The 22313-nt window shown below is 46.7% G+C and overlaps 9 protein-coding genes across 9 annotated transcripts; 3 read left to right on the plus strand and 6 right to left on the minus strand.

Annotated features, from left to right (window-relative positions):
* Positions 1–739: 739 nt before the first annotated feature.
* FOMMEDRAFT_156637 (MFS general substrate transporter) lies at positions 740–3051 on the minus strand (the record flags this gene model as incomplete). Its single annotated transcript, XM_007266901.1, has 10 exons — positions 740–903; positions 963–1204; positions 1261–2092; positions 2155–2223; positions 2284–2415; positions 2471–2479; positions 2534–2644; positions 2700–2713; positions 2769–2792; positions 2843–3051. The coding sequence occupies 10 exons, from the start codon at positions 3049–3051 to the stop codon at positions 740–742; spliced, it is 1806 nt and encodes a 601-aa protein (XP_007266963.1).
* A 1030-nt stretch (positions 3052–4081) lies between these two features.
* FOMMEDRAFT_168267 (MFS general substrate transporter) lies at positions 4082–6585 on the minus strand. The gene is made up of 9 exons (XM_007266902.1): positions 6336–6585; positions 6254–6277; positions 6011–6198; positions 5937–5945; positions 5753–5884; positions 5625–5693; positions 4727–5570; positions 4430–4671; positions 4082–4372 (listed from the first exon to the last, which is right to left on the minus strand). Exons 1-9 carry the CDS (start codon positions 6539–6541, stop codon positions 4218–4220), a joined length of 1869 nt encoding a protein of 622 aa, XP_007266964.1. The 5' UTR covers positions 6542–6585; the 3' UTR covers positions 4082–4217.
* A 1210-nt stretch (positions 6586–7795) lies between these two features.
* On the minus strand, positions 7796–10789 carry FOMMEDRAFT_140936 (phosphatases II). The gene is made up of 7 exons (XM_007266903.1): positions 10476–10789; positions 10334–10409; positions 9964–10276; positions 9088–9899; positions 8892–8991; positions 8737–8826; positions 7796–8667 (listed from the first exon to the last, which is right to left on the minus strand). The coding sequence occupies exons 1-7, from the start codon at positions 10734–10736 to the stop codon at positions 8118–8120; spliced, it is 2202 nt and encodes a 733-aa protein (XP_007266965.1). The 5' UTR covers positions 10737–10789; the 3' UTR covers positions 7796–8117.
* Positions 10790–10870: 81 nt separating this feature from the next.
* On the plus strand, positions 10871–11329 carry FOMMEDRAFT_156641 (uncharacterized protein; the record flags this gene model as incomplete). The annotated part of the gene is made up of 1 exon (XM_007266904.1): positions 10871–11329. The coding sequence occupies one exon, from the start codon at positions 10871–10873 to the stop codon at positions 11327–11329; it is 459 nt and encodes a 152-aa protein (XP_007266966.1).
* Positions 11330–11450: 121 nt separating this feature from the next.
* Positions 11451–15690, minus strand: FOMMEDRAFT_123489 (glycosyltransferase family 2 protein). Its single transcript, XM_007266905.1, has 4 exons — positions 13974–15690; positions 13687–13922; positions 12770–13632; positions 11451–12719 (listed from the first exon to the last, which is right to left on the minus strand). The coding sequence occupies exons 1-4, from the start codon at positions 15598–15600 to the stop codon at positions 11987–11989; spliced, it is 3459 nt and encodes a 1152-aa protein (XP_007266967.1). The 5' UTR covers positions 15601–15690; the 3' UTR covers positions 11451–11986.
* A 1138-nt stretch (positions 15691–16828) lies between these two features.
* Positions 16829–18917, minus strand: FOMMEDRAFT_168270 (uncharacterized protein). The gene is made up of 3 exons (XM_007266906.1): positions 18677–18917; positions 18433–18622; positions 16829–18377 (listed from the first exon to the last, which is right to left on the minus strand). The coding sequence occupies exons 1-3, from the start codon at positions 18890–18892 to the stop codon at positions 16987–16989; spliced, it is 1797 nt and encodes a 598-aa protein (XP_007266968.1). The 5' UTR covers positions 18893–18917; the 3' UTR covers positions 16829–16986.
* Positions 18918–19298: 381 nt separating this feature from the next.
* On the plus strand, positions 19299–19866 carry FOMMEDRAFT_28794 (uncharacterized protein; the record flags this gene model as incomplete). The annotated part of the gene is made up of 3 exons (XM_007266907.1): positions 19299–19356; positions 19499–19576; positions 19637–19866. The coding sequence occupies 3 exons, from the start codon at positions 19299–19301 to the stop codon at positions 19864–19866; spliced, it is 366 nt and encodes a 121-aa protein (XP_007266969.1).
* A 302-nt stretch (positions 19867–20168) lies between these two features.
* FOMMEDRAFT_140939 (uncharacterized protein) lies at positions 20169–20934 on the minus strand. The gene is made up of 2 exons (XM_007266908.1): positions 20656–20934; positions 20169–20604 (listed from the first exon to the last, which is right to left on the minus strand). Exon 1 carries the CDS (start codon positions 20819–20821, stop codon positions 20666–20668), a length of 156 nt encoding a protein of 51 aa, XP_007266970.1. The 5' UTR covers positions 20822–20934; the 3' UTR covers positions 20169–20604; positions 20656–20665.
* Positions 20935–21433: 499 nt separating this feature from the next.
* FOMMEDRAFT_28795 (uncharacterized protein) lies at positions 21434–21999 on the plus strand (the record flags this gene model as incomplete). Its single annotated transcript, XM_007266909.1, has 3 exons — positions 21434–21491; positions 21635–21712; positions 21776–21999. 3 exons carry the CDS (start codon positions 21434–21436, stop codon positions 21997–21999), a joined length of 360 nt encoding a protein of 119 aa, XP_007266971.1.
* Between the last annotated feature and the right edge of the window lie 314 nt (positions 22000–22313).

Genomic DNA, 22313 nt, shown 5'->3' on the forward strand with positions numbered 1-22313 from the left:
ACAGAGTTCTTGCTGCTTCGACAACTTCCTAAGATATGAAGATTGCTGCGACGCCATCGGTAAGAAGTCGAAGAGGTTCGAAAGCTTACAACGCACACTAACAGTATTTCTTGATTAACGAACACACCACCGTCGATATCTGCAAATAATTCCGTCATCTTGCTGCGTGTCATTGACAACACGTTCATGATTACGTCATCCATGCAACTTATAAAAGATGGCAACATCTCATTAGTTATCTTTCAAGTCAATATCACAGACATTATTCCGAGTTGAGGTTGTTCCATGTTCATAGCCGCCTGCCGCAATGGGTAGATGTCTTTTAAAGTAAATTGAGTCTTTTCTTCGTCTATCCATTTATGGCAAGGAATATTAAGGGAATGCATGTTTTTGTAGAGTATAATACACATTACGGTGTAGCATCTTACAATATAGTGCACTCATTAAATACCACGTTACACACTAGCAATAATTTCCATGGGTCCTTGCGCTTTTCACTACACTGTCTTTCTCTGTTAAATACACACCTTCACGTGGCCTAAGATTTACCTTGTTTGGCTTCGTCGATCTGCCAATCACCCTCCCTCAAACATTAAAGTAACTTAGTAACTTGAAAAGACTGTATATCTATAAGAATTGCAAGACTTCCTCCCGAACAGCACAGACAAACAAGACACAAGATAATATACAAAGTAATTTCATAACACGACATGTGCTGGATCAGTCTATTAGAGATATCTTAATTGTTGGAAACGGTTTCTGCCAGAATCGGTGCAGAGTTGTCGGTGGGTTTCTCATTGACAATGCTTGCACGTCCGGAAGCCACTGTTGAATCAGGAACCTTTTCTTGCTTCTGCTCGCGCTCGACGTTTCGTACGAAAGAGTATTCGCGAAGAACCAAGACTGACATGAAAACGAAAATTAGCTATTGCCTACGTCTAACACAAAAACCATGAACGTACCGCAAAGTAAGCCGACAAAACAGATGGGAGTGAATGCAATATATATCGTAGCTAGACTACGCGTGAATGCATGACTGACTTGCAGACGCAGCGAATCCGGTTGTATGCGCGAAATTGCAGTATAGTCAACGAGTCCCGAGGTCATTGAAGAACTGTATCCAGGAACTCTTGACAGACGATCAGGCAACTCCGATAGGAAGATCGTGTTTCCCACAGAAATACCGACTGTGCCGCCAAGCGTTCTGGAAATAGCTCAGCGTCAGATAATGCTTTTAGTAGTAAGGTAGACCAAACTCACCGAATAAGCACGAATACCGATGTGCTTGTGGCCATATCCTTCAGAGGCATGGCTGCTTGCAACCCGATAAGCGGTGGTTGGAAGAGACAACCGACACCGAGTCCTGCGATTATCAACCATATTTCTTGTTTTGCAGAGCTCGTATTTTCCTCAAGCATAATCAGGAGTCCGAAACCAATAGTCATCACGAACCATCCAAGCCACATAATAGGACGATAACGGCCAGTCTTCGCGACGGTAATTCCAGTTAAAGCTGCCACAGCTGAGGAGCCAAAGGAAAGCGGCAACTGTCGGACACCCGCCATTGTCGCGTTTGAGCCAAGAATTTGGAAGTATAATGGAACATAGTAGGTGGCAGCGAAATATGCTAGAGCGTGGATGAAGACGGAAATCAGAATCCCAGTCGTCGTGCGAGTCTGAAAGAGCCGAGGTGGAATAATTGGCTCGCGAGACGTGTACACCTCGTTCACGGCACCAATAAGAAGCAGTACACAGCCGAGGACCAGCGTTGAGATCGTCACTGGAGCTTGCCAGCGTTTTGCAGCGGTCTCAGCACACTGGAAACCTATAAGAACAAGGACGACTCCGCCAACAAGCAAGAACAAGCCGGCAAAATCGAATGCAGCTACTACCTCTCGTACGGAGCGTCTCTTGGTTGGCTTGAGGTGCAGGAAGCAAAGCAGAACTACTGCTGCAGCGCCACCTACGGGAAGATTGATGAAGAAACACCACCTCCAGCTGACGTGATCGGCAAGGACTCCCCCTACCAATGGCCCAACGACACTTGCAACTCCCCAAGTTGCTCCTGTTAGTCCGCTATACTTCCCACGTTCTTCAAGCGAGCTGACAATACAATTTTCAATAGCACGTCAACAACAAATCCAAAGGACATACTGATGTCAGAAATCACGATAAGGACCATCTGAATTATACCACCGCCGCCGATACCTTGTAAACCACGACCTACTCGGCGCATAAAACATGTCAATAAAGCAGACAGAACTAAATGCAAATTTTGCTTACAAAGCGCAAGCCACATGAACGTCTGGGCCGCGCCGCACAGCGCAGACCCCGAAAGGAAAACACCAATTGAGAAGAACAGAATCGGCTTTCGACCAATGATATCAGAGAGCTTCCCATAGAGTGGGCTCAGACCTGGTGCACAGTTGTGAATATCTTCTGCGTATATGCGTGGGAATAAATATCTTACACGCGGACACTATGCGATGTGAATCATCAATTGGGACTCTGACATAGAACGGAACAAACGTACTCAGCAAATATGCGCTGCCAACCCAACTATACCCGGACTCGCCGCCAATATCTCTGACAATCGTCGGCAATGCCACGGCCGCTATCGTTTGATCCAACGCAGCGAGGAACACTGTAGATCGAAACAGTCGGTCGGAGAATAGCAAAACATGAGGTAATTATCAAACCTGTCAACATGAGGCTGGACATCGAAATTAGTCTTCCTTCTAAGCGCAGAAAATTTTGGAGTCACATACCCAGGAAAGACGAGTTTCATGTTACTATATAATAATTAAGTATAAAGCATTGGATTTAATAAACTGATGCTCACTTGTGAGGAATCTCATGTACTTCGTTATTTTTCCAACGAGCACCAGGTTCATACTTTCCTCGTTTCTCAACGTCGACTAGCTCCACCATCTCGGACCGGGGCTCTTCAGTGAGTGTCCTCACATCTACTTCGTTAAACGGACTCGTAGCATGCTCTTTAATGCCCAGACCACTCCGTTCCCTTTCAATCTGTTTGTTTATGATTGACATTTTGCGGCATGAACGCAAGAGAAGATGGGGGTAAGGGTACTAGCATGCACTAAATCCTATTTATACCAACGGAAGACCGAAGATGTGCGAAAGTCGCATAATGCACGTGGACCAAAGAATCCTCGAACATCAGTTGCCAGCTTCGGATCATGTATGACTCGATGCTTCATCTTGTCATCGTTCAAGTGAATTTCTACTTGGTATTCAATCATAGTTTAACGCAACACACCACTTTCGATTCTCCAATCATAGCACACCCTGCATCCCGCGGTAACGCGCGAAAGCAAGCTTTGTACAGTAAGCACGAAGGGCGAGAGCATGCGTAGAGCAAAACGTGTATCCTTGGCAAAACTTATTTCCTAACATATCTTTAGCGCACACATATGCCACTTTCTCAAAGGTGTTATACAGGATGGATGATGGTTCTCAACAAAGGTTATATTGTAATCCTAAACAGTGACTGTGTTTGAGGTAATGCTAGCAAGATAGCAAGTCACATTGGACCCAGGTGCCATTCCATGTTGTTTGTCACATAATCCACCTAGATCCAGTAATGTTGTATACTTATTCAAAAGACTTTACAATACCCCTTTGTTCTGCCTCAGAGATTCCTTAAGGAGTTATTCATGGGGCAACATGCTTCTGAATACAAAATGGAAGACTTACAAACATACAAATCCCAATTTCAATCCTGCAAACGACATTCAATGAGTCAAACGGTAGACTCGGACCGTTAATATCGCCTAGATTGTCAGTGCACATCCACTGAATGGTAATCTTATCTGATGATTTATATCTCCGTCTTGGCGGAGAAATCAACACGTGATCGGCTTATCGACCTTAGTCAGCTCTAGTCTTGATTTGGACTTCGTCGGCCGATGCATTCAAATTCTCATCTTCTTCTCATTTACCTTCTTGTTTATTTGGTATATGGTATATAATAACGGTTAAAGCCCATTAACAGACATACACTTAGAATTTACATCAATTACCAACTAACGGCTTTGCTCACACTTCCTCCTGAATAAAAGCGGGCCAAAAATTTTAACATCGTAATTGTCATGAAGATATAAGAACCAAAACAAAGAAACTACGTTAAATTAGTCAACATGAAGAATTAAATAGGTCTACTACGGAAGAGATTCCTGTGAGGGAGTGAATGCACATCATGCTTTGATCGGCGCCACAGCTGCAGCAGGATTTACATCAGCGACACTTGGGCGCTCAGAGTCCTCAGTCGAATCAATAATCTCTTTCTCCTTCACCTGCTTCTTTCCTCTCTCTACATTACGTACCAGGGTATACTCGCGGATGATCAAAACTGTCAATGGATATCAAGTTAAAACAAAGCCAGAGAGAATAATAGCAATACACGTACCGAAAAGCAGACCAACAAACGCAATAGGCGTAAAAACGATGTATATCGTAGCCAAACTACGGGTAAACGCGTGAAGAACTTGTTGACGTAACGAATCAGGCTGGATTCTCGACAGGCTTGTGAAGTCCGTGAATCCTGAAGACACGATTGAGGAGAATCCAGGGACTTTCGCGAGACGGCCAGGTAGTTCAGACTGAAAAACCGTATCGCCAACAGAGATGCCAACTGTCCCTCCTAGCGTCCTGTAGTTCGGTTCAAATCAATATAAATTCAACGAAAGAGAAGAATTTAGCTCGCCGTAGAAGAACAAATACTGCAGTACTCGTGGCCATGTCTTTCAGAGGCATAGAAGCTTGCAACCCAATAAGCGGTGGCGGGAACAAGCATCCTGCTCCAAGACCCGCTACTAACAACCAAATCTCCTGCTTTGCAGTACTAGTGTTTTCCTCAAGCATAATTAAGAGCCCGAGTCCAAGAGTCAAGACAGAAAATCCAAGCCACATAGCAGGACGATAACGCCCCGTTTTTGTGACAGTTATACCGCAAGCAATCGCCGAGATCGAGGAACCAACAGTGAGCGGTAACTGGCGCACGCCCGACATCGTTGCATCCGATCCAAGAATCTGGAAGTATAAGGGTACGTAATAGCTCGCGGCGAAGAACGTCATTGCATGGATGAAGGAGCTACAAAGGATTCCGGCCGTCGTACGCGTCCGGAATAGGCGAGGTGGGATGATAGGCTCGCGAGACGTGAAGATCTCGTTGATGCTTCCGGCAATGAGAAGAACGCCACCTAGGACAAGCAAAGAAATAGTCGCAGGTGCTTGCCACCGTTTAGCAGCAGTCTGGGCACTCTGGAAACCAATCAGGATAAGGACAACTCCTCCCATGATTAAAGCGAGACCCAAAAAGTCAAATGTAGTCACGACATCGCGTACAGACCGCTTCTTCGTCGGATTGAGGTGCAAGAAGAACAACAGAATGAATGCTGCAACGCCACACGTGGGAAGGTTGATAAAGAAGCACCAGCGCCAACTGGCATGGTCAGCGAGTGCACCCCCTACAAGTGGTCCAACGACAGCTGCAATTCCCCAGACTGCCCCTACAAGACCACCATATTTACCACGTTCTTCGAGGGTAGCTGTACATTGGTTTAGTTATTTAAGTAAATGGACACGAAAAACTGAAGTCGTACTAATATCAGAAAATACAATCATGACCATCTCCATAATGCCTCCACCTCCAATACCTTGCACACCACGACCTGCTTGGTGTTTAGTACGGATTGTTCTAAGTAACGAGGAACTCTAGTATCTTACGCACACAATGCAATCCAGATGAAACTCTGTGCGGCACCACACATTGCAGATCCAAACAAGAAAATACCGATTGAAAATAATAGGATAGGTTTCCGTCCAATGATGTCAGAGAGCTTCCCGTACAGAGGGCTAACACCTTCACGGATGCATCAGTAAGTCGAAATGGCTACCGTAACAACTGCTCTTACATGCAGACACTGGAGGAAAATGGTAGTCAATGGCTTGAATATATGCGTTATATAATATCAATAGAACGACATACTCAGCAAATATGCACTGCCAATCCAGCTGTATCCAGACGAGCCACCGATATCTCTGACAATCGTCGGCAATGCTACAGCTGTGATTGTTTGATCTAACGCAGCGAGAAAAACTAAAGAGAAAGAGAGAAAGAGTAAGAGCGCATACACGGATTCGACACGAAGCAAGTTCTGACTTGTTAACATGAGACTTAAAATTGAACGTCAGCTCAATTTTCGCTGCGGTGAAATGCTCAAAAACTTACGCAGGAAACACGATTTTCAGGTTACTGGTCGTATTCCGTGAGAACTCAGTTAATGAATCCATCGATTGTTGGCTATACTCACTTGTGAGGAATTTCGTGCACCTCGCCTTCTCGCCAACGCGCACCTGGATCATCCTTTCCCCGTCGTTCAATGTCAACAGGCTCAACTTTATCAGGCCGAGGCTCCTCAACAACTGTCCTCTGTTCAACCTCGTTTCGTTCAGGAGCAGGTAGCGTATCACCCTCGCCACCTGCCCCTTTCTCAACATGCTCATCGTTAGTGGTCATCGCAAGCACAAGTGCTCGAATACAGGGGAATATTAAGGGGCGTCAATGCTAAAGCTCACATCCTTGGCATATTTATATCGGTGTATAAACCGAAGAAATGGTACTCTCCGTGCGCGAGCATCGCATAAGGCACGTGATCCCATGAAGTCTGCACGTCTATCGACCGGATTTAGTTAAACAAGGTCTATATTCGGTAAACGGGAGCGACGCTAACTGTAGGCCGAAGAGATGCGTAATCCCGGAAGCTTGCCGGAACCACACGTCCACATAGTCTCACTTCGACATGGGGCAACTCTGGCTCCAGTACCTTTTCGACCAGATATGCCGGATGGAAACGTATACCCAGTCACCGAGATTCTCGAGCGAGCCTATTCATTCCTTTTGACGTCGCATCAGGGCATGTGCCAACCGCAGTCCAAGCGCACTAAATTCACAGAACCTCACAGAAACTTCGCCATTTTTGTGGAGGCTCCTATGTAAAGTCTGTGGAAATGTGGGTAGGTAAACCCTACTCTACTTCTTGGCATTTCACTGCACTGTAAATCTCGCAAATCCCGTTTGCGGCAGTGTCTGTGCCTGAGCTGTGCAACGCGCATAAAAGTCTGACTTCCACTTCTGGGAATGATCACCGCCGGGACTACATAATCACTGCATGTCTGTCAAAATATTGTCTGTCAGAGTATTATCTGTCTGTAAAATTGCTCACAATATGCGTGTATTTCATGGGTGACGAAAACCTTAACCAGGTGAACAATGTAAGAAACACTGAAACCAGTGCTGACTGAAATAAATGTAAAATCCAGAAACCTATATTGCTTCGCGTCTTCAGAGACCAACCACAACAAAATTGAACAAACGGTGACTATGCAATTGCAAACATCTATGCTTATTTACACCAGTTTCTGTAGCTGTGTATTATATTGGACACAAACCAAAAACGACACTAAGGACAACAAAGAAAATCAATCAAAGTCAATCCGATAGCAATGCTAAATGTACCCTATAATGCTATATGCCAGAATGTATGCAAGTCACTAAGAAAACACCAGAAACAACCCAATATAAAGTAGGCTTGCGAAAAATGCAAAAAAAAATGCAAAAGTGAGAACTAATAAAGTCGGTAGTTAATGATACACGCTAAAGAAATTTCTGACACGGCAACGTCGATGCAAGAGACGTTCTTTTATAGACATGCGGAGAAAATGAGCGGGAAAAGGACGAGTATAGTTCTATGTAGTATTTTCCAGTGTTTGTGTGAATTATGATGGGGAGGATGAATGGATGAGGAGAGGTTTGTTTTATGTATCTGCTTGATATGCTTGATTACCAATTCCGCGGTTGCTAATGCAAGATGCAAATGATGCGATTTCTGCAATGTGTCGAAAGCAAAACGAATGCGTAAAGGCATGGTGATCCAGTCATGTTGCGATTGTCGTGCATGGTGGAAGTGGGTGGGTCGTTGCGCAAAGAAAGGTCAGATGCATGCCTCCAGGCCATCCCGAGAATTCAATCGTTTTGAGACTGCCGATTCGAGTAACCCTCGACTCGATGCACACGTCCAGGCCATCCAGAGAATTCAGTTGCTTCGAAATTGCCAGTCCGAATGACCCTCCGAGTCCAGAAACTCAATAAAATCTACAAGGAACCGTACTTGCTCGTACGTCTCAATAGCCTTCAAACTCCTCCGCCTTCTCATAACCAACAATGCGCGCTCTAGAAGCTGTACAGTCGCCCGGCAAACGCGTGGTACATTCGCTAGCGGCACCGTCGGGCTAGGAGACGGACTAGGCGTCGGAAGTTGCGTATTACTATTATTGCATGTTTGTATTCTGAGTGGACTTCGAGTTTGACCACGAAATATCGGTCGTTCAAATTCTGGGCCAGGTGAAAACCCGTGGGAGTGGGCGTGTTGAGTGCACGACCGTGCACAGACTTCTGGGTCTTTCCACCCACAGAGACCGAGCTTGAGCATCCAGCAGCAGGCAACAAGCCCTGCGCGGCCTACGCCACCTCTACAATGTGCGAGCACGGGAACACCGCGCAGCGTGTAAGTCTCGATAATTCGCTGTAGTTGGTCATCAAGTAATGCTGGGGAGAGCGGAGTAAGTCCTTCAGGCATCGGTATCCTGCAGCAACCGATAAGTTTATTAGTACTTCATTGATCGAGTACAAAGTACATTAGACAAGATACGAACCGGAGGACATCAAGACCTATTTCATTTGCTATACTGGAGTATTCAGCCCACGAGGCACCGAGGAACTCGAGTTCATTATCGTCCAAACAGCTAATTTGCAATCAGAAAACTCAGTCTCCTCCATCGATTACAAATAATAATTCTAATCCACTTACCAAATAACGCACTCGACCCCGAGATCCCTCACTCTACTGAGATCCGCTCGCAAGTCCCTACATATCGCAGCTCGGCCTTTGACAGGTCCCGATAGTCGAACTTCAAAATAAAATAAAAAAATGAACCATCACATATCAGCGATTAACAATTAAAGGTAATCAAAGGGAAACCAAAATATATTACTAGGACACATACCTTTCTTTCCCGGACATGAGCTAAGATACATATTCCCAAGCTGCCGTATATGGATATGATCTTCCGGAGCCGTATCGTCAGAAACTAACGCTGGTTCGATCTGCGCTGGTGGACTCGGAGTTACCGAGTCGGGAGGGAGCATGAGTCCGTGTTGGCCATTGTTGGAAAACTCGTCCTCTGGTGTATCGCAATCTGGTGTATCCCGTTCTAGAGATGTGATGACGGAAGGAACGACAGACGGTACATCAGTAAATCGCGAGGTCGGGATCTCAGGACTCGACCGCTGTCGTGGGAGACCCTGTCGCGCCTCCCTCATGTTTGACACCCTCCGCTGCATGCCTCTAAGGGTCCGAAATGCAGGCGGAGCAGAAGTTGCACGTCCATATCGTGGTCGTCTCCGAATCACACCTTTAGGTGGACTCGGCGGAGTCGGAGTCTGACCAGGAACAGCAAATGGAGGAAGAGGCAGCATCATCGGCTGCAACACTGTCCGTGGTTCTTGTGATGGGACGAACAGCGGTCGAGGTGGAGGTGGAAGTCCAAATTCACCGTTTAGCGCATTTTGCAGAAGCTCGCTGCTTCCATTTTGCGCCCAAGTTATTGGTACAGGTGCGCGCATCGCAGGATGACACGAAGGATGCATAAACCGATTGAACGGCCTGTAGCCCTGCACACCGCGTGCCCGAATCGCTGTCACGCGATCTAAGTGAAAATCCTGAGGAAGATGGAATAGGACCGGGGAGGAGGTCGACGGAGAGACAAGCTGTGAAGCTAAACCGGGCAAGGCTTCAGCTGGTATCACCATAGAAATGCTAGGCACACAATTAGTTCCGTCGAATCCTGATCCAGTCATCCAAACAATCGGATAAAACACACTTTATGGGATGTGACTGCGAAGTCTTCGTGATGTGCGCAGACGGCATCTGCGAAGCCATAGCCGCAGAGATCTCATGCTGAATATCTAACGACGGAACACCAGTCACCAACGTCGGTAGTGTCTGAACATCCGCGTTGACGTGTTGGGCCTGGACCTCATCACGACGGACCGCTTGTTCCGGACATAAATCGCAACCGCTTCGCCCGCTAATCCACCACGCCTGCTGTTCTGAGAAACGCGCCTGCTGTGAACGTAACCCGCGAATGTGTAACGGCGATTGGAGCGAGAGCGGCACATACATCGTGGGTGAACCTTATACGAACGGCAATGTCAGAACTCCACTCCACCAAGCAGAAGCACTTTAATTACTTATTTGCTCACCTCTCTGCCCGAACTTGAACCTGCTGTACTCGCTCGCATGATGCTGTGACGCAAGATGCGCAAGCTAGCATCATACACGAAAAGTAAAGAAATGAGCGTCGTGACATGTAATACAACGGGCACTACATACCTGAGCAGCAAGTAACCTCTCATGTACAGGTACAACTACAGGCTCTTCCACCGGCTGCTGAGGTAACTGAGGAGGCGGCGACGCGACTTGGACCTGCACCTGCACCTGCATTTGTATAGAAGTAGATAAAGGTACTGGCGCGGGTACAGACACGGGAAGTGGTGTCGCGGACACGGTTGCGTGGAACGCATCAACCTGCTTTCGCTGGGCTGGGGTCTGCACACATAGCGCGACGGGTTGTGACTGTGCGGCAACAAGCATCGCACTGTTACTTCAGCTACTATAACCAAATTTGCCTGTTGTCGAAAGACGTGGTGGAGGACGGAGGAAGATAGAGAGAGACGTGCAAAATGCGGGGGAGAGAAATACACAAGTTAAGCAGACCGATTGTCGAGATGTCGTGCTTCTCGGCAAGCACCGAAACGTCTGATTTGGAAACATCACCCTCGGTTATCTTCATCCGACCCGTCTTGTCACAGACAAACAATCACAACAAACTGAGATACGCCAGCTTTTCACGCTCCTCTCCGTCTCAACCTTCTCTTCCAGCGCACACGTACGGTAGAGCGAGAAGAATCAGCGGCACAACCATTGAATCACTTCTTCCAGATAACCACGCGGGTGCTTTACGACACTCCATCATCTCCTCACTATACCCGTTTCGTATCAGCGAACCTAGACCGGATTTGCTTCCGCATGTTGTGTGGCAGTCCAAACCTTCGAGTTTCCAAGCAACCCGCTATTGCCACACCGTCTTTCTCCCGCTCTTCTTCCCACTATGCACGTTCTCACTGATCATCCACGCGTGCTCAATGCACATGCTCCTCGTCCTTCTTCATCCTAACTATTCTTAGGTAGAGTTCCATGTGTTCCAGTATAGCGTTCAATAGACAAATAAAAAGGAAAAGTAACAAAGAAGAAGAATATGCAAACATAAGTTGATAGTCCATCAGCATATGGCAAATTTGGGGTTTGCTGCTTTAGTGTGCAGCTATATGCGGGCGTGCGTATAATGGTGATCGAACAGCTTAGTTGTGTAAAAACGGATGTCGTCCTGGTGAGAGAATGCAATAAAACTTGTTTCAGCCTCGTACACAAAACATGATGAGAGTAGACGCCGAAATCAAGTTGAAGGTGAAACAGAAGGGCGGAAGAAGAAAACGAAGGGAGAGTAGTATCAATATACAATCTACCATTCCAAACAAACCAAGCTAAAGGTCAACAGAGTCCTTGTGTTATATACTGCATCCCATCCACACGCACGCGCCAACGAAGACAAAAAAACGCGCACGGCGCGCCCATCTCGTGCGCGCAGCCATGAATAGATATTATAAAGAAGGGTTCAAGCCCCAGGTATAGTCATCAAACGAAGGGGTAATCAATTGATATGCCAACAAACGAGAGAAATTGCCAGGATAAAATTATGGGTTGCATGGCGTGCAGATGAGCGGACTTGATGATGAGAGCAAATAAATGAGGGAAGACAGGACAAAATCATGCAGGCGGTCGTTTCATATCCGATTACTGGGATCAAGTGGTCCTAAAGGCCCGTACGAGTTCGGACCTGGTGGTCCACCCCGCCCTCCGCTCCGTTGTCGGGCATGCGTTCGTACCCCGTTGTAACCACTAGTGAGTACGTTAGGCCCTGACGGCGTTATAGGAGACATCACTGGCGGTGCATACACTGGTCCACCTTCTGTTCGCGACACTGGCGTATATCTCCCTGGACCACCTCCAACAGGACCATCTGATAATTGATATCGCGGCAAGTTCGTACTCGAGGTCGACGAACTCTGCAGTAAGTTCTGACGCGACAGATTCTGATCACTGTCAAACCCCACCTCAAGCATCGCCTCAAGATCAGATGCGTTGACGGTACCCGCGGATTGCAAGACATCGTTTCGAGGTAACAGGACACCAGTCGGAGGTGGAGGATATGCGGGATTGTTTTCATTGTATGCTCCAATCTGAGGTCCCCATACATCGTCTTCGGAGGATGTGACAGAGACAGTGTCTGATCCATCATACTGACTCGAACGTTCAGAACGTATACCAAGATTACCACCTGAGTTGTAACCCGACGGGAACGCACGTTCCATATCTCGACGCCGTCGCTCTTCACGTTTCATCTTGCGTAGCCGCGAACGTTCCCAATCTTCCCATCGCCTCATCGGAACAGAAGTTCCGTTAAATACACCTTCACCATCACCATGAGCAGCGCCTTTTCGTTCACCCTCGACTTTCCTAAACACAAAATCAGAGATGGATAAAGCCGCATTAAATAATCGACATACCGTGTTTCACCCCAAGAGAAGTCATCAAAGTGCCAGAAGGAATAAACAGGGAGGACGAAGTTCCATATAGGCAAAGCCATCAAATAGATAAACATCCAGAAAACGTACACAATTTTGCGTGTCGTGATCAGGATTAGTACACCAGGAAGACCTATGACTGCCAATAGCAGGATAAGCGGAATGGCTTCCTCGAATGTTTTAGGCGGGTCCATCGCCATCCCAACGACGAGAGAATATGTGAGCGCAATCGCAACTGGTAATACAACTGTTCCCAATAGGTCCATAAAGACGATGAACTGCATGCTGAAGCAGAACGTTCCACACAGATTCCGTACTAAGACCAGCTCCATCAAATTATGGATGGTCGAGTTGATCCATCGTCGACGTTGCGAGAGTAGCACTTTAAATTCGTCCGGCACAACCGTGCGGCATTTCGCTTGAGGCAAGAACATCATCTTGCGATTTGGGAACGTTCGCAGGAGGAGGGTAGTCAGGAACCGATCTTCGCCAAGCAGAAGCAGGTTCTTCTGGTGTAATGTCGAAACCTCGCTCTGGCTGTATTCACGAATAATTTCTGGTTTTGTTATAAGCGGAACCCAGTCATCTCCAGTCATCTTTCGTACTTTTAATCGGAACATAGAGAAGCACCCCGGAAGACAGGTCACACCACCAAACACGGATTCGAAGGCCTTTGCAAGATGATGTGAGATGAAGTATTCGTAGACCTGAATGGCGGTCACCCAAGACTGTCGTTTATTCTCAATTCGAGTTTCGCCGCAAACACCCATGATCATCTGATCGTGGTGCATACAGTTGACAAGATATCGGAGCGAATTTGGATAAGCTTTTGTATCGGCATCCACCTAAGTTAACGTGTAAGAAGCCGCCACATTATCTGCACAGAAGAGGAAACATACCATCAAGCAGACTTCAAAGAAATCCGGAGTGACACCCATCAGCACATGGATCTTCCGGAATAGATCGAAGTCAAGTGGACTCATCCGGTCGTTGTATGTGACACGCGAAAAAAAGTTCATCAGGATAAGCTGACTATCGCGCTTTCCTCGGTTACCAGGCTTCTTGTCGGTCTGCGCTTCTGATTCGGTGCCGCATTTCACAATAACAACAGTCGGCGTTCGGCGGCCCGCGACCCCTGCAACCCATGACATTACAATACAGAAACATGATGAAGAGGTTTACTTACTGTAGTGACCAGCATAGACCATAGCTCTATTTTCTCTCTTCTTGCCAGAGCCAACCGCAATATAGCTCATTGGCATTGGGTCTCCGAACCTTGGGTCTGCCTCCAGCAAGCTCACACAAATATCTGGTGTGCTGCGTTTCTCTCCTGCGCCGGTGATCATACCATCAGCAACAACAAAAAGGAGCTTGCGTTCATCAGCATAATTTGTGAGTGAAATGGAGTCCAGCGTCGTCCGAAGCGAGCTTTCTCCTTCGGAATAACATGTAACAAGGCACACAGCGAAGAGCTCTGCGCCGATCTGTTCGAGTGTGATCGTCGGTGATGCAGTATCCGAGCCGCCTACGAGCGTAGTCGACGAGTTGGACGGCTTTATTAACTTTGTTGGCGCCCTTGCGCCTTTCTGCGTTCTACCATTTGCCCAAGGGGCGGTTCCCGTACGATTGTCAACAGCGACATTCGCACCTCCCGGCATCACAGCAGGACTGATGGTTGTCTTACGAAGCAAAGCAGGATCGGGAGGTCCAGCGAGTCTACCCGACATGACCCAGCTGAAAAAGCACGCCATCACGAAACGGACTAATACAAGCCCGAGAATAACGATTAAACCCGCGTATAGTACGAGCTGAGAAACGAAGCAACCCGGCGTAATCTTGTCGATATTGCCTGCATAATAACGTTCTTTCAAGCAGCCAACAGATGTCTTGAGATCGTCGCGGCCGTAGAACAAGCGCGTCCCGTCGTTTCCACTCGAGGTTGATTGAGAATTAAGGAGCGTGCGTAAGGCCAAGTCCACATTATCTCCTGTGATCGGCGTGCGATGCAATGACATATACGGGTTCATATTGAGCACTGCACCGTCGATCACGAAATAATTCTCCAGATTTGCCACTTGGTCCCAATCATAGCCGACAAGAAGTGTGTTGTTTGTTAAACCCAAGCCGGAGAACGTTGATGTAGAGTTAAGGCTGCCCAGCGTGCAATTAGTCTGCGAATTGCATGGCTGGTCGACAGCAACTCGAAAGCTGAGGCCCTTGCATGATGGGAAGTTCGCTGCATCTCGCTGGAAAAGAGGTGTGATGTCCTGGCTAGGCAACTGTTGTGAGAGCTTGATAATACTGGATGGGGTGTTTGGTGAAGCGATGAACGTATATCCTTGAATGCCCACGGCGTTTTGCACGGTCCCAAGTCGAGCAAATTTGTCAGAATCACTGTCACTGTCCGATGGACACAGGACACGCTGCATTCCCACCGTTGCGAAGCCAACTATGCCACCCAAGAGAAGAGCGATAAAACAGAGTGCGACCTTCTCTCGCCATGCCTGCCGCACAGCTTTCGTCTTCAACCCACCAATCGAGCTTAGAAGTACTCCTGGAGCCCAAAAAGTGATTATGCGAGAGAAGATCGACCATATGTCCCAACCGGAGTCAGCGGCAGGGCTGGGTACGGTGGAAGTGCCATTCGGTTGTACGGTAGGTTTGATCAAGGGAACAGGTGCTATGCCACGCTCCGGACGAGTGAGTGTTTTGGCACGGCGAATAGTGCCCGCAGGTGCTGGCGGCCTAGTTGTCGGGATGGGAACATCAGAGCGTTCATAAGAAGCTGGAGCGAAACGAGCGTGCTGGGACATGACTGTAAGGAAGAAAGAGCGTGAGGAATGCCGTCCGCGGCGCCAGCTCTTGCGCCGTCAAACGAAAAAAAAGAATGGAGGGGGTGAAGGAGGGAGTCGACGTTGCGTAGAACGACGAGGACGGGGGACGCAGGGACGAGGAAGATGGGAGCGGATGACAGACGGATGAGTTTCCTGATTGGTTGTCAAATCACGGCATCTTCATTCAATACCTTCCAAAATAAATACGTACCGCGTCACAGAATTGGGTCCAGACCTTGAAAATTTATTTCCGGCTTTCTCGCTCAACCTCCAGCACCACTTCAGAACCGCGGTTCTTCTTGCACGTTCGCGTCTACCGGTTTTACACCAGAGGGAAAGGTCGTGATGCCAGAAACGGAAATGATGGGCTTTGTGCTCAGCGAACCTGCCAAGGCGACGACCGCAATATATACCGAACAGAGACGCAACACATGTTCCACGATCACGTTCAACAGCGCAGTCACCTTTTGGACCTTCTTTTTGTCAGGTACGGAGAAGCAGAAATATTTTACAGGGTACTCTGCGTTCTTTCTCTGACTCAGCTCGCAAGAGACCTTGCTATTCGTATGCTAACCCAGTCGTTTCGTCTACTCTACGCATCAGTCGCCTAATGAACTATCTGGCTGAACACACAGATGAACTAGGGAGTAAGCCTGCTCTGTCTGTGGACCTCTTGCTGCGAACGTGCATCAGAATTCGAACCTCCCTGAATTCCTGAAACGATCTTCATGATTAAAAATAGCTTTCATTATGACTATAGAAACTTCCATAAAATGGGTTATTAGGCAATAAGGTGGGAACCTTCAGACAGAGCTTGGAATGAAGACTGGTCCGCTCGTGTTACGATCGCGCTGTTTTCCTCGAATTCGTACCCTCGATTTCCGTATTGTGTCTGGTACAGGTGTATGGTCTATATTAAGAAACAGAACTGAGCGGTTCTGGTGATCATCTCTTCTGTGCAATTTGCTTCAAGCCTCGCCGGAAATATCTACCTACCCTTCATTTGTTCACGAGTTATGCAGGCTGGCTCATACTCCTGTGCATAGTCTGACAGGACAACTTACAGTATTATTCATATCCAGGGAGGACAAACAATTCTGTACACAACGATCTTGCATTTACCTCATTTCACAATGCTTGTTGGGTGTTTTGGGAATAAACATAGCCGGATATGATGGTGAAACAAGTAATAAGTTCATCATTAGCCAAGAAACTGCCAAAATGTGATATGTTTATGACAGTCGTCTCAGCGCCAGCTAGTCCAGACGCATGTCAAACCAGACCACAAGCCCACAATCAGTATAGTAAGTCAAAACAGAGCGAATAATATCGATCGACATAGAGAATGAATCCCTACATCCTAGGCTAAATGTCAAAACTCCGGACTTCGACGCCAAATGCATCTGCAGTGATAATCCTCCGCTCATCAAACACCAACGCACCCAATGGCGTACCCATCGGAACCTCATCGCATGCAAATCCACTTGCATTCTCCATCTCCGATTCTCCTTCAGAGACAACTATATTACTTCCCGAGCTCGCACTGGTTGATGAAGTTGAGTCTGATCGACGATCAAGTGTTGGGGTGATGCCAGCAGTTTGTACTTCAACACCCCACCCACGCTCGAGATCCCATACCCAAATACTGCCGTCCGTACCTCGACTCACACATCGCCCGTCGGAGAGTGCGAGAGCTGCGACGGGTCCGGTATGTCCGTGCAAATATCGCACAAACGTCAGCCGCAAACCGTTTCCCGAGACAGTGGAACTAGATGTGGGGATGTACAAGCGATACAGTTGTAATGCACAAGCTGTCGTTCCAAGCTTCGGGCTACCTCGTGGTGACGAAGACGAGAAGGAAGAAGAAGGTGGCGAGAGAGGAAGTGGTAGCTTGTCTGCCGGCGCGAGGACAACCCATTTCCCGTCCGTTTGTACATCGGCCACTCGTGCAGCTCTGCGTCCCCACTGGTCTCGTATCGCACGTAATGCGTCATCGTCGATCCAGCCATTCGGCACGTCAAACGCACAAACCGTCCGCGTTGCTGTCACAATATACGGTATTGATGATTGTTCGTCTTCGCTTTCTTGAAGAACAGATTCACTACCTCGTTCGGGACGTGGATGAGAGATAGTGAGAACCGTAACCGCAGCACCCCAGTCTGATGGGTACACTGGTGCCGAATATGCTAGGACAAGTCGATAATTTCTCGCTCCCGACGTTAAGACCATTGACGTAGGAGGATAAGACGTGAATGAACTAAGCGTTTGACAAAGTACAACATTGCCGCTCGATAAATCGTATAACGATAGTTTGAACGAATGAGACAACGTCACGAGCAGTGGATGATGATATGCTGCCTGTCTAATAGGTGTTGTTCTATTGGTCTTACTTCGAGGCTGATACGTCAGGAGCAGGCGAGAATGTTGAGGTTGGTTATGGTCCACATGGAAGACGGAGAATTCTCCGCTCTCGTAGAATACTACTACCCGAAGCTTGTGATTACTGCATGACGGCGGGGACTGATCGAGCGACAATGCCGTAATGTACGTCGGTATACGCTCTCTATGCCGAGCCTTCAATGTGTAAGGAGCCGTGCCGCGTTTGTGGAGGTAAATTGCGGGTGATACAGTCGCCTCAAACGATGTGGTCACTGTAAGAGAGCCAGCAAGCAAGGCACAACTGTGAACATGGGACCCAAGTAAGGAAAGAGATTGGAAACTCTCTGGTTCCCTAACCCGTTCTAGCTCACAGCGGCCTGCACTCCGATGAGGTCAATCTGCAAAGCACTCCGCAGAGTTCGTCTAACGCACCCCTTCGCCAATTCAGGCTTATCCGAAACATCCATTTCCAGTCTATGTGGTCCAAATCATCTTCATGACAATTATTATTGCGTGTGTGCGGAAGCGGCTTCACTTTGCGCTCGTCGTGTCTCTGGATGAAACCTCGCGAACCTCTCAGGCGAAGTCGGCCATATTCTCGAATGAATTGGTTCTTCCACAGCTTGACCCAAGCATGAACCTCTTACTGAATATAGATCAACTTTGAACCGCATACCTGATTGTCCGAAGCAAGACGAGCCCAGAGTCTATTGGTAGGTTGGATGCTGCAAAGGTCGGTCCAGGAAAGGTACGAAAAGATGACGAGAACAAGCTCGTCATACAGGAACGAGTCGAAATTAAGCAATGGTGCCGACACAATTGTCTGCTCTGAGCTAGTATGCTGTCGCTTTGCAGCAGGTAAAGGGGCTGGTGATAGCCTGTGTTTCGACATAGTCGTTCAGTTAGACCGTTGCTTGGTATTACCAAGCCAATTAGTCTGCAGTGGCGTGCAGCGGCGAAGAGTGTGCGAGTCCAAATCGGGAAATTAGATTATGCGCGTGGTCTGCTTAGTATGTACTGCATAATGGATTAATGTGTGATTGTCCAATCAGAGACATGTACTAGTAATTAGGATGGTTGCAGCATTGATGATGTGGCAAAGTATGATTGCAATGTTATATTAATGGCACCTTCATGATGATGCCTTGTTCAATCTATTTAATCATCGTTTCTTTGCACACTCTTTCTTTGCCCTCTTAATTGAGTCACTATATATTCTCTTACCAGCATCACTCGTCGTCGCAGAAATACCCACTTACCAGTCTACTTATCACAGCGTTTGGTCATAAACCTCCAACATGTCAGAGACCAGCATTCCAGATACATACAAAGGAAAGGATTCCGATGTAGCACAAGGTATGTTGCAATATTCTCTACACACTCTGGACACCAGTGAATGCTAATCACAACTGCAGCGGCCATGTGGAAAAAAAGTGAAGCATTTAAATTCTCAACGCCGATTTAAATACTTATCAACAGCCTTCTTGCTTTTCATTAGATTGGGCTGAGAGAGGTGTTGTACTCTTCAGTTTTACGAAAGAAGAAGGTACAAGATACAATACCTATAAATTCCATAGTAAGTCTCTTCCACAACTACTCTACTTAGTGCTTCTAAGGCCTGCATTCCACTGGTTAGTACGTATGCTCGTAGTTAAGGATCCAGCAAAGACTTGCCCATACTGGACAGATCAGTTTGTCAAGATACACTGTGGAAGTTTGTTGGATCGTTTCATAGAAACCAAATTCGCCACTGTAGTTTCAAAAAAGGTTGAGGAATATAAAGGTCAGCAAAAGGGTTCTGAGTTCACAAAGGCACTTGAAGACTATTCGAAGAGTGACTACATGGAGGACTTATATGATGATTGATCCTGCAAATGTCATATAGTAAGACAAGTAACTCGACAGAAGTCTCTTTACTATCTAAATGTAATAGTACTGCTGTCCTCTACATGGATAATACTTGTCTATGAAAAGTCGACTTATGACTGCTCTGTCCAATATTGACCTGGCCATACGGCCAAATGGGGATTATAAAAGTTGAATTTTGTTGAATCTGGGACGACTTGCTATCAGCAGTTCGGGTCACGAGCAGCTGATACAATAGAATCTACCCATCCTGAGCAAGCATATCCATTAACTCTGTATCAGAAGTTCAAATTAGGAGAGGGTATATAAGACTATCGAGGCAGATAGGTTACCAAAAATAGGGAGGAGATACAAGCACATGATGATTACTGTAAAGAAGATTCATACATTAAATTTAACAAGTTGCTCTCGCCCAGTCTGATCAATCTTCAATAATCGTTTTGCTACACATCTGTATAATGCACGTGTCTCCATCGCTTTGTCTCCCCACCCAGCAGGCCAAGGCTTTCGTCCACTGGATCCACTGGCGTTCCACTACTTAGACCCTTATTTGCCTCAGCAAGTACAGCTTTCGCAGCATGACGTAGAACAGTATTGATAAGTGCGAGCAATAGATGTGCAATCAGAATAGCGTGTATGCTTTGTGTCGATGGATCAGTAGTAAAGGATAGGGTGGAATGGTGGACGGCTGGAGATGGCGATAGTAGTTTCTGTGTGGAAAGATTCTGTTGAACGGCTCTGAATAATGACTGAGCGTATTGCAAATAAATGTTTGATATAACAACGCACATTGTCTCTTTCACACGAGGTGGTTTATTCGTCGTTGCAGCAGCCGTAGTGTCGAACGGATGCCATGGTACGATGATTGCTCGCACTGTAGATCAAATCTTTGCGAGAATGCCCGCGCGCAGTGCAAGGAATGTAAAAGACCTACAGCAATCCGTTCAGTATCCATAGTGATCCTGACACTCACACGGCCTATTCTTGAAGTGCCAGGAGTCGCAGTCAATCCAGGTCCTGTTGTCACATTGCTTTGAGGCCCTGGTGTTTCTGGAGTCCTCGGTGATGTTGATGGTGTGGCTGGAGGTGTTGCAGTATACCAAGCCAATGGCATATAGTGGCGAGTTAGCATGTGTCCAAACAGGGAAAAGTTTACTAAGCGGAGGTGATCTAATTACGGAACAGGTACCTTAAATTTTACAAATATAACGATATCAATTATCACACTTTGCTTTACCCATCAACCGCATCTGATATATGCATGAATATGACGGTCATACTACAAAACAGATTTATGTGATATGTGATTGTTCAATCAGAGACATGCACTAGTAATTAGGATAGGTTGCGGCATTGATAATGTGGCAAAAGTATGATTGCAATGTCATAATTAACGGAACCTCCATTCACGAATTTTGATGCTTTGTTCAATCAATCTGATCATCCTTTATTTGCATCCTCGTACTTGAGTCACTATATATATAGTTCCTTACCAGCGTCATCCGATGTTATAGAAACACCCACTTACCAGTCTGCTTATCACAGCATTTGATTATAAGCCGCCAGCATGTCAGAGACCATCATTCCAGATACATACAAAGGAAAGGATTCCGATATAGCACAAGGTATGTTGCAACATTATTTACACGGTCTGGGCATCAGTGAATGCTAATCACAACTGCAGCGGCCATGTGGAAAAAAAGTAAAGCATTTAAATTCTCAACGCCGATTTAAATACTTATCCACAGCCTTCTTGCTTTTTCATTAGATTGGGCCGAGAGAGGTGTTGAACTCGTCAGTTTTACGAAAGAAGAAGGCACAAGAAAACATACCTATAAATTCCATAGTGTGTCACTCCCTCAACTGTTTCACACAATTCTTCTGCTGAGATCTTAATCTCAATGGTTAGTTCGTGTCAAAGTGGTGAAGGATCCGGCGACAAGAGCTTGCCCGTACTGGATAGATCAAACAGTCAAACTGAGCTGCACGCACTTGTTGGAACTTATGGTAGAAACCAAATTGGCTACTGTAGTTTCAGATGCGGTTGAGAAGTATAGAAGCAAGCATGCGGACTGTGAGTTCACATCGGAACTCGAAGAATATATGAAGAGTGACTTCATGGACGAGCTATAAGAATAAGTTACAGGATGTCGCTCCTGAAACGCTCAGGACAGCGGCTCAAGAGCAATTGCTTTATTAATCCATTGTAGTAGCACCGTCGTCTGCACGATAAATACATGTCCTTGAGCTATCCTAGATATATTTTGGGCAATCTGAGACGGCTTACCATCAGCAGTATGCATCATTAAAAACTTGCTACACGACAAATCACCTGCCTCGAGCGAGTAGATTCGCCAAACCTGTTTTAGACGAGATTTAAATAAGAGATATAGGATTTCAACAAGACAGTCAGACTACAAAAATAGGGGGGAATACAATTACATGAT

Source organism: Fomitiporia mediterranea, assembly GCF_000271605.1.
Source record: "Fomitiporia mediterranea MF3/22 unplaced genomic scaffold FOMMEscaffold_6, whole genome shotgun sequence".
NCBI classification, from domain to species: domain Eukaryota; kingdom Fungi; phylum Basidiomycota; class Agaricomycetes; order Hymenochaetales; family Hymenochaetaceae; genus Fomitiporia; species Fomitiporia mediterranea.

Excerpts from the sequence above, each read along its gene's own strand:
- FOMMEDRAFT_168267 (XM_007266902.1), bottom strand. The coding sequence starts at position 6,541 with ATGACCACTAACGATGAGCATGTTGAGAAAGGGGCAGGTGGCGAGGGT. Across the intron at positions 6,199-6,253 it reads CTGAAAATCGTGTTTCCTGC|TCTCATGTTAACAAGTCAGA; the intron begins GTAAGTTTTTGA and ends TTCAATTTTAAG. Across the intron at positions 4,672-4,726 it reads GCAGTATTTGTTCTTCTACG|GACGCTAGGAGGGACAGTTG; the intron begins GCGAGCTAAATT and ends ACCGAACTACAG.
- FOMMEDRAFT_140936 (XM_007266903.1), bottom strand. The coding sequence starts at position 10,736 with ATGCTTGTTGCCGCACAGTCACAACCCGTCGCGCTATGTGTGCAGACC. Across the intron at positions 10,410-10,475 it reads AGAGGTTACTTGCTGCTCAG|CTTGCGCATCTTGCGTCACA; the intron begins GTATGTAGTGCC and ends GTATGATGCTAG. Across the intron at positions 9,900-9,963 it reads TCGCAGTCACATCCCATAAA|CATTTCTATGGTGATACCAG; the intron begins GTGTGTTTTATC and ends TTGTGTGCCTAG.
- FOMMEDRAFT_123489 (XM_007266905.1), bottom strand. The coding sequence starts at position 15,600 with ATGTCCCAGCACGCTCGTTTCGCTCCAGCTTCTTATGAACGCTCTGAT. Across the intron at positions 13,923-13,973 it reads GGTCTATGCTGGTCACTACA|GGGTCGCGGGCCGCCGAACG; the intron begins GTAAGTAAACCT and ends CATGGGTTGCAG. Across the intron at positions 12,720-12,769 it reads TTCTCTTGGGGTGAAACACG|GAAAGTCGAGGGTGAACGAA; the intron begins GTATGTCGATTA and ends TTTTGTGTTTAG.
- FOMMEDRAFT_168270 (XM_007266906.1), bottom strand. The coding sequence starts at position 18,892 with ATGTCGAAACACAGGCTATCACCAGCCCCTTTACCTGCTGCAAAGCGA. Across the intron at positions 18,623-18,676 it reads GTCTTGCTTCGGACAATCAG|CTGTGGAAGAACCAATTCAT; the intron begins GTATGCGGTTCA and ends GCTTGGGTCAAG. Across the intron at positions 18,378-18,432 it reads AAGCCTGAATTGGCGAAGGG|GCCGCTGTGAGCTAGAACGG; the intron begins GTGCGTTAGACG and ends ATCGGAGTGCAG.
- FOMMEDRAFT_140939 (XM_007266908.1), bottom strand. The coding sequence starts at position 20,821 with ATGGATACTGAACGGATTGCTGTAGGTCTTTTACATTCCTTGCACTGC.